At 47.8% G+C, this 14,182-nt stretch overlaps 1 protein-coding gene across 3 annotated transcripts in view; it reads right to left on the reverse strand.

Moving 5' to 3' along the window:
* The window catches only part of LOC109896549 (UHRF1-binding protein 1-like), a 43,258-nt gene that overhangs the window by 20,204 nt on the left and 8,872 nt on the right, over positions 1 to 14,182 (reverse strand). For all 3 annotated transcript variants that reach the window (XM_031831474.1, XM_031831473.1, XM_031831475.1), the window contains exons 2-11: positions 10,847 to 11,009; positions 8,716 to 8,754; positions 7,157 to 7,248; positions 6,769 to 6,958; positions 6,543 to 6,683; positions 5,021 to 5,188; positions 2,807 to 2,993; positions 2,282 to 2,365; positions 863 to 1,024; positions 34 to 143 (exon numbers count right to left, since the gene is read on the reverse strand). In XM_031831474.1, coding sequence (XP_031687334.1) covers positions 34 to 143; positions 863 to 1,024; positions 2,282 to 2,365; positions 2,807 to 2,993; positions 5,021 to 5,188; positions 6,543 to 6,683; positions 6,769 to 6,958; positions 7,157 to 7,248; positions 8,716 to 8,754; positions 10,847 to 11,009 — 1,336 coding nt within the window. The remainder of the gene's footprint in view (positions 1 to 33; positions 144 to 862; positions 1,025 to 2,281; positions 2,366 to 2,806; positions 2,994 to 5,020; positions 5,189 to 6,542; positions 6,684 to 6,768; positions 6,959 to 7,156; positions 7,249 to 8,715; positions 8,755 to 10,846; positions 11,010 to 14,182) is intronic.

Here is a 14,182-nt window from a genome sequence, read left to right on the forward strand (position 1 = left end):
AGATAAGCACGTCAACTGTGTGCGTGTGCTGACCTGGTAGATGCTGAAGTCAGCTATCCTGAGGACAATGGAGCTGGACAGGAGCTGCGCCCTGGGGGTCTGGGGAGAACTGAGGATACTGGTAGAACTAGTACTGATCTTACCTAGAAAGGAGGGGGGGGAGGGAGAGAAATGATGGTAGGGAGAATAAGGAGAAAGTGGGGAGAGAGAAAAACAGAGCCAATCAGACCACCTGCCACACTCTGACATAATCTCAAAAGGTGTGTATCACCGCACACCGCGTGCGCACACCATCGGTTAGGGGGGTACCTGGCTCTAGGCATGAGAAGCAGCACTGTGCCCGCCCCCGTGCCCTCGCCCTCGCTCGTACCATGGCTCGTGCCCGCACCCACCCCGGGGGTAGGTCGTCTGGCCCCCTAACCACCACTATTCTTCCTCTTCCTGTCTCGTCCTGCCCTACGGGTCCATACACACTGTCCCTAACGCTGGAGACACTGGAGGGATACCTGGACACTGGAGAGGGGAGGGGACAGAACTCAGAGTGACTAGGCAGTGTGATGCTAGGGAAACCAACACTTCACTTAATTCCAACTCTTGGGGCTCTTCTAAAAATTACCCACTAGATGACATTAAGTGTATTCTAGTTCATTTGAATGTCAGCTGTCTAACCAACATCACTCTTCATGGGCTGCTGGGACAGATTCTTATAGTTGTTGAATAAAAAGTGAATCAGGACAGATGCACCAACACACACCTTTATTGGATTACTATGTTTCAATCACATTGAGGGGAGGTGTGTCTGTGTGAGTGTTTACCGTACTCTGTGTGTGTGCGTGCGTGCCTGTGCTGCTCTTTTGTTTACCGTGCTGTGGTGAGGTGTGAGAGTTGGCCGGACCATCCCGGTCTCTCTTGGCGGTCTTCAACATCTCCACGTTAGACTTGAACTCCTCCAGCAGACTCCTGGCCCAGCCCTCCCTGGCCTTAGTGGCCTCACTGTACTGCATCCAGTGGAGACAACTCTCACCTGGAGACAGAGAGATGAATGGGGGAGAGGACAGAAAGCAAAAGATGAGGGAGAAACCGTCGTCTAAGTACCTACTCTTGTCACTAATAGAGATGGTATACAGACAGAGAAAGACACATTTTGTGGTGTTGAGAGATCAGAAAGATCACTATTACTCCCATCAGCTGTGTGGCAGTTGGAGGGAGGTTGGGTAGAAGTTGTGGTGGTGTTCACCTGCTCTGTGGGAGGGGTAGTAATGTTGGAGAGAGGTTGTGGTGGTGTCTACCTGCTCTGTGGGAGGGGTAGTAATGTTGGAGAGAGGTTGTGGTGGTGTCTACCTGCTCTGTGGGAGGGGTAGTAATGTTGGAGAGAGGTTGTGGTGGTGTCTACCTGCTCTGTGGGAGGGGTAGTAATGTTGGAGAGAGGTTGTGGTGGTGTCTACCTGCTCTGTGGGAGGGGTAGTAATGTTGGAGAGAGGTTGTGGTGGTGTCTACCTGCTCTGTGGGAGGGGTAGTAATGTTGGAGAGAGGTTGTGGTGGTGTCTACCTGCTCTGTGGGAGGGGTAGTAATGTTGGAGAGAGGTTGTGGTGGTGTCTACCTGCTCTGTGGGAGGGGTAGTAATGTTGGAGAGAGGTTGTGGTGGTGTCTACCTGCTCTGTGGGAGGGGTAGTAATGTTGGAGAGAGGTTGTGGTGTGTTTACCTGCTCTGTGGGAGGGGTAGTAATGTTGGAGAGAGGTTGTGGTGGTGTCTACCTGCTCTGTGGGAGGGGTAGTAATGTTGGAGAGAGGTTGTGGTGGTGTTTACCTGCTCTGTGGGAGGGGTAGTAATGTTGGAGAGAGGTTGTGGTGGTGTCTACCTGCTCTGTGGGAGGGGTAGTAATGTTGGAGAGAGGTTGTGGTGGTGTCTACCTGCTCTGTGGGAGGGGTAGTAATGTTGGAGAGAGGTTGTGGTGGTGTCTACCTGCTCTGTGGGAGGGGTAGTAATGTTGGAGAGAGGTTGTGGTGGTGTCTACCTGCTCTGTGGGAGGGGTAGTAATGTTGGAGAGAGGTTGTGGTGGTGTCTACCTGCTCTGTGGGAGGGGTAGTAATGTTGGAGAGAGGTTGTGGTGGTGTCTACCTGCTCTGTGGGAGGGGTAGTAATGTTGGAGAAAGGTTGTGGTGGTGTCTACCTGCTCTGTGGGAGGGGTAGTAATGTTGGAGAGAGGTTGTGGGGGTGTCTACCTGCTCTGTGGGAGGGGTAGTAATGTTGTAGGGTGGTTGTGTAGAGGTTGTGTCTACCTGCTCTGTGGGAGGGGTAGTAGTCCAGGGTAATGTGACTGAAGGAGAGCTGCATGGCCCCACCAGTTATCCTCTTATTGATCACTGGAGAGAGAGAGGGTTGGGAGGGAGAGAGAGAGAGAGGGTTGGGAGGGAGGGTTGGGAGGGAGAGAGAGAGGGTTGGGAGGGAGAGAGAGAGGGTTGGGAGGGAGAGAGAGAGGGTTGGGAGGGAGAGAGAGAGGGTTGGGAGGGAGAGAGAGAGGGTTGGGAGGGAGAGAGAGAGGGTTGGGAGGGAGAGAGGGTTGGGAGGGAGAGAGGGTTGGGAGGGAGGGAAAAACGCAGAGGCAGAAGATAAGGTCATGCGCAAAGGTCCAATGTGCGTCAGAGCCCAACTTGATGTGTAGGTATCAGCCAGTCAGTCAAACATCTGTCTGAAGTTTGTGTGAGGTATGTGTGTGTTTTACATTTGTATGTGTGTATTAGCAGGCGTGTCTATGTACTATGTGTGTGTGTGTACACGTGTCATACGTCTGTGTGTGTGCGTACCTCTGTCCTTGGCGTGTATGTCGTCACAGATGTGCAGGTCGAGGTGTGTGATCTGCAGGTGGTGGGAGGTCTCACACACGTCGAAGGCAGCGAACAGATTAGCCATGGTGGCGCTCTGGTCAGCCGCTGTGCCTGACGACACCTGCTGGCTACGCACCTGCTGGGCTGAGGGGGGCGCCGACGACTCCTGGATACAGACCAGAGACCATAAAAAATACAGACACCGGCACAGAGACATATGGAGAAGCAGACAGACACAAATAAAATGAAGTGAACATCAATGTTATTAGTGCATCCAACTAGTGTTGCTTGGGATAATGGCGCCGTAGGGGATTTTTATGGGCTCCTAACCAACTGTTTTATCTTGTGTGGGTTTTTCCACATTGTTTGTAACTTGTTCTGTACATAATGTTGCTGCTACCATCTCTTATGACCAAAAGGAGCTTCTGGATGAGTCCGACACGAAGGACATACTGCTTTTCCGAGACCAGGCCCAAATCCCTGTCATTCGCATGAAGATCAGACGGAAATACAGGGAGAGGAGATCAGGGTGCCTTGTGAGAATTTGTTGGCAAGTGGGTAGCCCACCTCTGCCATCCATTCTTTTGGCCAACGTGCAATCACTGGAAAATAAGATGGATGATCTCCACTCGAGACCATATCTCAACCAGAAGCCACGGATTACAGGCAACATCTGCACCGAGCTAAAGACTAGAGCTGTCGCTTTCAAGGAGCGGGAAACTAATCCGGATGCTTATAAGAAATCCGACAAAGCCCTCAGACAAACCATCAAAAAGGCAAAGCGTCAATACAGGAATAAGATTGAATCCCATTACACCGGGGCTCTGGCGCTTGTCAGATATGGCAGGGCTTGCAAACTATTACAGACTACAAAGAAAGACTACGTAGAAAAATGCTTCCTGACATTCTCAATTTTCGTGGATTTATCAGTGGTGACAGTGTTTCCTAGCCTCAGTGCAGTGGGCAGCTGGGAAGAAGTGCTCTTATTCTTCATGGACTTTACAGTGTCCCAAAACTGTAAAGAGTTTGTGCTACAGGGTGCAAATTTCTGTTTGAAAAAACAACCCGTTCGCTTTCCCAAATGCCTGTGTATATTGGTTCCTAACTTCCCTGAAAAGTTGCATTTCGCGGGGGCTATTCGATGCGAATGCAGTACGCCACTCGATGGTGTCAGAGGAAGGCCAAAAAAATGGTCAAAGACTCCAGTCACCCAAGTCATAGACTGTTCTCTCTGCTACCGCATGGCAAGCGGTACAGGAGCACTAAGTCTAGGACCAAGAGGCTCCTAAACAGCTTCTACCCCCGAGCCATAAGACTCCTGAACATCTAATCAAATGGCCACATGGACTATTTACATAGATGACCCCTTTGTTTTTACACTAACCTGTAGCATCAGCATTGATATTTTATTGTGTTACTAAATAAACAAAAGTAAAAAATAAAAGTAAATATTTTCTTAACTATTTCTTGAACTACATTGTTGGTTAAGGACTTGTAAGTAAAGCATTTCACGATAAGGTCTACACCTGTTGTACTTGGCACAGACACAAATTAATAAGATTTTTATGAGCGAAGGAGTGTGCAGTGCTCAGTCTCATCAGCAGATGGCATAGCCTGCCACATGTAGGTCAGAATGCTCAAAGCCCATTTTGAGCCAGTACATGAATAAGCGAGCAGCGAGCAAGAGCGCAGCGAGCAAGAGCGCAGCGAGCAAGAGCGCAGCGAGCAAGAGCGCAGCGAGCAAGAGCGCAGCGAGCAAGAGCGCAGCGAGCAAGAGCGCAGCGAGCAAGAGCGCAGCGAGCAAGAGCGCAGCGAGCAAGAGCGCAGCGAGCAAGAGCGCAGCGATAGGGAGTGAGAGGCCATTTGGCAGAGCGACCTCACAGAAAGAACCAAACGTCCTTTCCTGGAGCACAAGGACTAATTACCAGACCATAACAGAGCGGGCGAGAGAGATGAGGGGGAAGAAAGAGGGAGAGAAAGATTTTGGCATCTACTCTAAGTGTGGACAGAAGGGTACACGACTGGGGTAAATCATTTATCCACTGTAGGTCTGTCTGACAGAGGAGTGACTGAGCACATAGCTAGCTAGCTGCTTCAGTTGTTAAGTAAGTGTGTGTATATGTGTGTGCGTTTCCTGACCTGTGTGCGCACGTGTGTGTCTACCTGCCTACGTGTGCCTGCCTACGTGTGTACCTGGTCCTCGGTGGCCATGCTCTTCCTCTGCTGAGCAGACTTGTCCATGGCCTCGCTGAGTGACTTGGCGTACTGGACCATGGCTTTGAGCTGGGAGTCAGTCAGCACCCACAGCAGGTCATCTAGGATCAGGATCAGCTTAGAGGCCACCACGTTACAGTCCTTGGACTGGAGATAAACACATTCTACATAGATTATTACATACAAGACATTAATACTCATTACAAAAGACAAACATTAATACTCATTATATATAGACCCCACACACACACACCAGATGCTTTATACATACAGGATACAGACACACACACCACGTTTCAGTCCTTCATCTGAAGATACACACATTGCTTCTTGTGTTGAACCAAAACAGTGTTATTCAAAAGGTGCAATCAATGGGAGATCTAATAAAAGTCACCAGACTGGAGAAAACACACTCCATATCCATGACTGACTGACTGACTGACTACACACACTCCATATCCATGACTGACTGACAACACACTCCATGACTGACTGACTGACTGGAGAAAACACACACTCCATATCCATGACTGACTGACTGACTGACTGACTGAAAACACACACTCCATATCCATGACTGACTGACTGACTGACTGACGAAAACACACACTCCATATCCATGACTGACTGACTGACTGACGAAAACACACATTCCATGACCATGACTGACTGACTGACTACAACACACACTCCATGACTGACTGACTGACTACAACACACACTCCATGACTGACTGACTGACTACAACACACACTCCATGACTGACTGACTGACTACACACACTCCATGACTGACTGACTGACTACACACACTCCATGACTGACTGACTGACTACACACACTCCATGACTGACTGACTGACTACACACACTCCATGACTGACTGGAGAAAACACACACTCCATATCACTGACTGACTGACTACACACACACTCCATGACTGACTACACACACACTCCATGACTGACTGACTGACTAACTGGAGAAAGTACATACTCAGCACACAGTCATCTGGTACATCTTTGTTTTCACACACACAGACAAAGGAGTGTGCATACAATCCACACACACTTTTGTCTGTTTAAACACACAGTGGCTGCAGGGCTTGCTTGTGTGTGAGATAAAGATCTTTGTTTACTGAAGCTGATTCTGCAGGCTGTTGGCCCACATACTGTTCTCTATTCTATTAGACCAAGGACTGTTCTGAGTGAGTGTGTGACTGCGCCGTGTGTGTGTCGTACCAGTCTCTTGAGAGCAACTGATCTTGGACTGGTTGGTGATGAGGCGAATGTGTGTGCACGTGTGACTGTGTCGTATGTGTCCTACCAGTCTCTTCAGAGTGCCACTGATTTCGGGTCAGTGTGTATCAGTGTGCTGTGTGTTCGTCCTTCCGGCCTCTTCAGAGTGACATCTAATCTTGGACTGGTTGATGATGAGACTGGTGTGTGTGTGTTTGCACCTAAGTGTGTGTTTCCATGCCCGCATGTGTGTGGCGTATTGTACCCGTCTCTTCAGGGTGACTCTGATCTTGGACTGGTTGGTGATGAGGCGGATGGGGGCACTCAGCATCTCGTTCTGGGCACTCTGGATGGCATCCGCCTCGATGCGGATCATCTGCCAGCTGATCTCCTTAAACGTCAGGATCTGAGGGGCGCACAGGTAGCCATGGTTACACACACAGGGTTACGGCGGTTACATACACTTCTATGCGTGTATGCAGTGCACCCACCTCTCCTCTGTGTGGGTCATGTATGCGTGTGAAGCGGAGGTCTGACAGGCTCCAGCTGGTGTTGACAGAGTAGACCTGCAGCTGGCTCAACTCAAAGGAGGCGTTGAACGCCTTGGCACTGATCTTCACCACGATGGAGTTGATGGACAGAGAGATGCCCTCCACCACCTTCTCAGCAAAGCCATACTCACTGGGGGAGCGGGGGAAGAGGAGGAGGTAGGCAATTGAAGGCTGGATTTGGATGAACTGAATGCAGGTGTTTTTTAAAGTATTGTAAAGTATTTTTCAGCCCCATTGCACAAGAACAGGCAGACAGACACCATGCACTTACACACAACTACCCTCTGAAAGGGGGGGAGAAAAAGAGAGAAAGAGCACCAGCTCCCACCTTTGCCCCGAGGCCGTTGCTATGGGAGACGGGCCATTTGGAGGGCGGGGCTCATCACAGGTGCTCATCTCCATTACCACCTTGTCCAGGGTCTGGGAGACAGAGATGCAGACGATTACCACACACACACCAGGGCAAGACATTAACGGTTGTCTGCTTGCCCATGAAAGTAAAAAAAATAATGTTTTTTTAAATAGTCGGACATGAAGAACAGATTAAGTTGGAATGAACAAGAAAAAAAAAATTGATTTTTTGATTTTTGCACAATGAGGCTACTCCCATCAGAAGAGGATGAGTGGCATCCAGATTAGTGTATAGCACACTGGCCTCAATCTCTGCAGAGCACTTCAGAGGATAATTACTGTAGGCCTTTATTGACAGGCACGTGCAGTCTTTCAATCAGTCACGAGATGTGTTTTTGAGATCAAAGCGAACATACCCGTGTTTGCACATTTGTTGATATTTATTGCTAATTAATGATTTATTTGCCCAGTTATAGCTCATTTTTGGTCAGCAATGCAAATCCTGGAAAAGTCCTGGTGTTCACATCGCCTGCGTGTGCCAGTGTGCTGTTGTCAGAGTTGGAAGAGAGACAGGTATTTGTGCAGCAGGTAAAATAATAACAGGGTAAGTTTGTCTGGTTAACTATACTGAACAAAAATATAAACAATCAGGAAATTAGTCAATTGATATAAAGTCATTAGGTCCTAATCTATGGATTTCACATGACTGGGACTTTGATTCTCCTCTTTTCAATACTGGCCATGTAATTCTGACAATTATAAATATATATTCTTAAAATAGCTTAATTGACAAGTAACTACTACTGTCAAGATCTCCCCTCAATGCGGAATATTTTTGCCTGACAAATAGATAAACATCTTAGTTAACTACCTCGCCCACCTCAGACATTTGATCCCTGGTTCATTGAATGAGGATATTATTTTATAAAGACATAAAAAGTATTTGGTTGTAATTGTAATGTTGCAGGGTGGGCCAACCATCCTCCAGGAGATTCCAAGAGAGCTACTGGGTGTGCAGGCTTTTGGTCCAGCCCTACTCGAACACACCCTATTGCAAAGAAATCTGCTGCTCAACAGGACCTTGGATAAGCTGACTGGTGTTTGAACAGGGTTGGATCAAGAGCCTTGCACACCGGCCTCCCGAGTGGCGCAGCGGTCTAAGGCACTGCGTCACTAGAGACCCGGGTTCAATCCCGGGCTGTATTACAACCGGCCGTGATCGGAAGTCCCATAGGGCGGGGCACAATTGGCCCAGCGTCGTCCGGGTTAGGGGAGGGTTTGGTCGGGGGGGGGGGGGGCTTTACTTGGCTCATTGCACTCCAGCGACTCCTTGTGGCGGGCCGGGCGCCTCCAGTTGTCAGGTGAGCGGTGTTTCCTCTGGCACATTGGTGCGGCTGGCCTCCGGGTTAAGAGGGCGGGTGTTAAGAAGCGCAGTTTGGGGGGGGGCGAATGACTCAACCTTCGCCTCCCGAGCACGCTGTGGAGTTGAGGTGGGGGTAACGTGTCAGCAATAGGGGAAAGGAGGGCGGGACTTACCAGAGAGATGGGGTGGGTCTTCAGCTTGGTCCATGGGATCTGTCAATGAAGGAATTAGAGTCAGCCAGCCAAGCTCCGATACGTGACAGTAATATTGGTTCAATATCATACACCTGCAATCTAGTCAGCCCAACAACATCGGCACAGCCATAATATGATAATATTTTCTTGTATTTAACCTATATGCTAAATACAGTCACATATTTCTTATAGATTTTTCTGAAATACATTTGAATGCGTCTATTCCTGAAATAAATGTAATCGCTGTGAATGTAAATCAGCTGAAATGAGAAAGCCAGGCTGAGAGAATGAATCAAGGAGACAGTTTAGAGAAGCAGTCAGTGCCAGCACATTCCACTCCTCCCCAAACTACACTAATCCCTCTGAGCAGACCCTCTTAATCATGCCCATGTCAAATCAAATAGCTTTTACACCAAAGAGTAATCTGCAGATGTGGGCATGTTCATCTTCCCCCACAACGAGTGACTCCCCGTTAAAAGGCTATAAACACTGAAATAAATATTTAGATATGTGGCGCTAATTGAATTACTACACTAAAACTGTATTTGACTTCTTCAGTCATTGAACTGAAATGGTTTAGCAGAGCCTGCGCCTGTAGGTGAGTTTGAAGCAGAGATTTAGACATGGAAATGAACAGTTTTTGGGTGCCTGAGTTGTGGGTTTGTGTGTCCCTGCTCCAATGAGGATGGGCATGTGTATTGTAACAGAAGATGGTGTGCGCGACTGTATGCATGCTGGCATCTAAATCAGTGGCAGCTATAAGCTGCAGGTTCCGCTTGGCCCACAGGTCCTCCCCGGCTAAGTGGGCCACGCCCACAGGTCCTCCCCGGCTAAGTGGGCCACGCCCACAGGTCCTCCCCGGCTAAGTGGGCCACGCCCACAGGTCCTCCCCGGCTAAGTGGGCCACGCCCACAGGTCCTCCCCGGCTAAGTGGGCCACGCCCACAGGTCCTCCCCGGCTAAGTGGGCCACGCCCACAGGTCCTCCCCGGCTAAGTGGGCCACGCCCACAGGTCCTCCCCGGCTAAGTGGGCCACGCCCACAGGTCCTCCCCGGCTAAGTGGGCCACGCCCACAGGTCCTCCCCGGCTAAGTGGGCCACGCCCACAGGTCCTCCCCGGCTAAGTGGGCCACGCCCACAGGTCCTCCCCGGCTAAGTGGGCCACGCCCACAATTTCACCGTTCCTATTGGCTAGATGACCAAACCCACTGTTCCTTTAGGCTAGATGACCAGAACTCTGTGACGCACTGGCAAAACTCCAATGACTGTAACGTGGTGGCCTCTAAGCTGATCCTGATCCTAGATGACCTGCTGTGGGTGCTGACTGACTCACAGCTCAAAGCCATGGTCCAGTACGCCAAGTCACTCAGCGATGTACAAGTCTGCTCAGCAGAGGAAGAGCATGGCCACCGAGGACCAGGTACACACGTATGCAGCACGCATTACCTCAATGATTGGGCCATTGCGACCGCAGCATTACACCAAGGACAACGCACAGCGAGTGTGACACATCAATAAAGCTAAGTTAGTGACACTCAAATGGGCCTCGTCTAGGAGAACAGCCAGACAGACATAACTCAAGGCAATTTCAGAAGGCAAAACTTTATCCTTTAACAGTTTCAACGCTGGGCAGCTCCCCACTCTACTTATTAGAATATATTGCCTGCTATGTAAAAGGGAAGGTCATGAGACAGGGATAAGATGAAGACCCAAGACAGCAGAGATAAAATACAAGAGAGAATCATTAGGGCAAAGAAAACAGAAGGGGTTTCAGAAGAGGAAGGAGAAGGCTGGTAGTAGAAACCTGACTAACAGAGTTTGTTGTTATTCTGCTCCATTCACCATCTCCAGGGAGTGTCAGATGATGTGCGCATACAGACAGTTCATCTCAGTGCACTTCTATATCCACCGCTAACATTAAGAGAGAAGGGAGAATGAAAGAGTGGGAGAGTGAGATTGCGGGTGAGAGAGGGGGGTGGGCAGGGTGAGAGGTAGCCGACAGTAAAATTGAAATATGGACTAAGATGGTGGGGTTCATCTGAGGAGAGTGACAAAGGGCAAAAGCACCGCCCAGAGTGCAGGTGTATGTGCGCATGTCTCCCTCTCTCTTACCCGGATGGCAGCCTTGTTGCAGCCCACTTTGTTGATGGCCAGCCAGGTGGGCAGGTCCAACATGCTCTGCAGTACCTCCTCATCCAATTCCAGGTTGGTGAGCTGGCCCTCGCCCTTCAACGTGCTCAGGTTGATCTTGTCTGGGGACAGGTTCTTAGCAAACCTGCAGGGGGAGGAGAAAGGAGAGGATGGGAGAGTAGAAAATGAGTATTGTTGTTATTCATTCATCATCAAGGAAAGAAGCCCTTAACATACATCATCATAACTACAAATACAAGACACCCTTACTTTCGGGAGGGAGAGACGAAGCGAAAGAGGATTGCATTTAACCTCTCTCCTATCTTTATTGGCACAATTCATTAAAGTACAGTCCCTCTCTCTCCCTTACCACCAGGGAGAAGAGAAAAATAAAGGCAGAGAGCGGACAAGAAAGATAATGGACAAGGAAAGAAAGACAGAGGGATAGTCTATAAGAGAGACAAGGGAGCCAACCAAATCAGCCTGTTAAAAGTGGTGAGCAAACTTTTGGGAAAAATTGTTTGATCAATTAAAGTTTTTTTTACAGAAAACTAATTAAAAACCAACTTTCTGCATGCTTATTGGGAAGGGCAATCAACATGCTCGGCACTGACAAATGACTGATTGGCTGAAAGAAATTGATATCGAGAAGATAGTGGGAACTGTTTTGTTAGCCTTCAGTGCAGCTTTTGATGTCATTGATCATAACCTATTCCTGAAAAAGACTTCGGTGTTATGGATTTGCATCATCTGCCTTATTATGGACTGAGAGTTACCTATTTAATAAAACTCAGAGGGTTTTCATTAATGGAAACCTATCTCATACAAATTAATTTCAGAGTGGTGTACCGCAGGGCAGCCTGCTAGGGCCATTGTTTTCTGTTTTTACAAATGACCTTCCACTGACCTTGAATAAGGCCTGTTTGTCTATGTACGATGACGACTCAATAGTATACACGTCGGCTACAACAGTAAAATAAATAACTGAGACACTTAACATTGATCTCCAGTCAGTTTTAGAATGGACATCTAGCAATAGGCTGGTGCTAAATATCAAAACTAAAAGCATAATTTTTGGGAGAAATTACTCTCTCAACGCTAAACCTTGTTTAAATCTATTATTTAATCATGTGGCTATTGAGCAAGTTGAGGAGACTAAACTGCTGGGTGTAACCCTAGATAGCAAGCTTTCATGGTCAGAACATAGACTCAATAGTTGCTAAAAAATGGGAAGAGGTCTGTCCAGACAGATCCAACAGGCCCTAGTTTTGTTCCACCTTGACTACTGCCCAGCGGTGTGGTCATGTGCGGCAAAGAAGGACATCGGTAAATTGCAGTTGATTCAGATCAAAGCAGCACGTATCGCACTTAGATGTACATGGAGGTGAATGTCAGTATGCATGTCAATCTCTCCTGCCTCAAAGTTGAGGATAGATTGACTGCATCACTATTGGTCTTTGTGTGAGGTATTGATGGTACCGAACGGTCTGTTCATGCAGTCGGCACAGTTTGGACACTCATCGGTACAGCCCAAGACATGCAATCGGAGGTCTCTTCACAGTCCCCAGGTCCAGAACAGAGGCTGGGAAACGCAGTGTTAAATAGTCATGACTACATGGAACTCTGCCACCCCAGGTAACTCAAGCTCGGATTAAAACCAGATAAAAAGAACACCTTACTGCACAAAGAGGACTGTGGAGAGAGACAACCATTTTATATACATCCCTTCTATTGTCATTTGCACTGTACTATGTATTAGACGTAGATATTGTGTATGTACGGATATGTAGGTTAGGTGTGATGTTTTAAATGTATGTATTTCAGTCCTTGACCAATAATGTTCTGTACTATGTAATGTTTCATGTGGACCCCAGGAAGAGTAGATGATGCTTTTGCAGCAGCTAATGAGGATCCTAATAAATACCAGTACCGAGGAGAGACCAGATAGTGAAACAGAGAGGTAGGCCTATAGGCCTGTTATGGAACATTATAGAGTTCTGCTGAAAGTCATATTACAGACTTGGAAAAGAGGGAGACAGTGACATGTCTGCTGCCTCTTAAAACCGTACTCAAGGGTGTGAGAACTTTAGTGTCACACTGTCTCAACTGTAACCAACGGGTGTGTGTCCGGGGTGCGCATGGGTGGGTTCCATCGCTAGGCCCCGCTCAAAGCTCCAACACACACTGTGCCCATGACCTTGTGCCAAAGTCCCTAGACTCCCTAACACAGTTTGTGGTTAGTAGTCAGCCAAACACCCACATACCAGGCAAAAGGTCATTGTCTTAATTACTGTTTACAGATAAAGAATTCCCAGTAACTCACATATTTTATCAATGCACATTCCACACAACAACCGGTGTGTGTTCGTACACCACAAGTGTGTGTCTCCATATACAGCCTGTTTGACTACGTTAACTCTCATTTTATCGATCTACATTACACCACAACCTAAGCACGACAACACACACAGACAAATGTTAATGAAGCAGACTGCCACGGTTTGACTGCTGTAATCTTATTATCTACCTGGTTGGCAGGCAGCTAATCTGACACAGATAGAAGTACCATACTCTTAAATAGGACCAGATCAAAAGCTCCCAACTGTGCTGCAACATTCAGCCAACATTTAAATAACATCCTTTAACCAATATTTTAATAACTGCTAGACAGATTCACAACTGATACAACCGATGGCCTGGTAACTTATATAGCATGATTCATTTGTCCCACATCACAACCCATAGGCTATACCATATTGAAGACAATAAGATTAAGTAACCCTTACATGCTGATCTGAGGTCAGTTTTCACGATTCATCCAACTGTTGAGGTTAGGATTGGGGAGGGTAAGCTGATCCTAGATCTGTGATTTGGGGCAGCAACTACCTTTCTAATAAATTATTCATGTAGTCAAGACTCTCAGCACAGCGTGAGGAGCAGAGGGGCAGTGTGAATGGGCCACACACACACAGAGAGCACTGGTACAGTGAACTCTTATACTTCGGTCAGTTGTGTTGCCAACTGTGGCCATAAGGAAGTAGCAAGATCCGATCAGCTTCTCTGGCCTATCGCACTCACACACAGAATGACTGGAAACAGCTCATTAAACTTCCCCTGTACCTACCTCATTCCTGATCAAGCTTTTGTTTAGTTAGCCCATATAAGGGAACTAACCTTTCTAGGATATATTTTTTAGCTTTTTCTAATGTAGGTTACTTTTCTGCCGACTGGGATCTACAGTCGTGGCCAAAAGTTGAGAATGACAAATCTTGATAATGACACAAATATTAATGTGTGTCATTCTGCTGCCTCAGTTTG

The sequence above is a fragment of the Oncorhynchus kisutch genome, linkage group LG9 (genome assembly GCF_002021735.2).
Source record: "Oncorhynchus kisutch isolate 150728-3 linkage group LG9, Okis_V2, whole genome shotgun sequence".
Taxonomy (NCBI): Eukaryota; Metazoa; Chordata; class Actinopteri; order Salmoniformes; family Salmonidae; genus Oncorhynchus; species Oncorhynchus kisutch.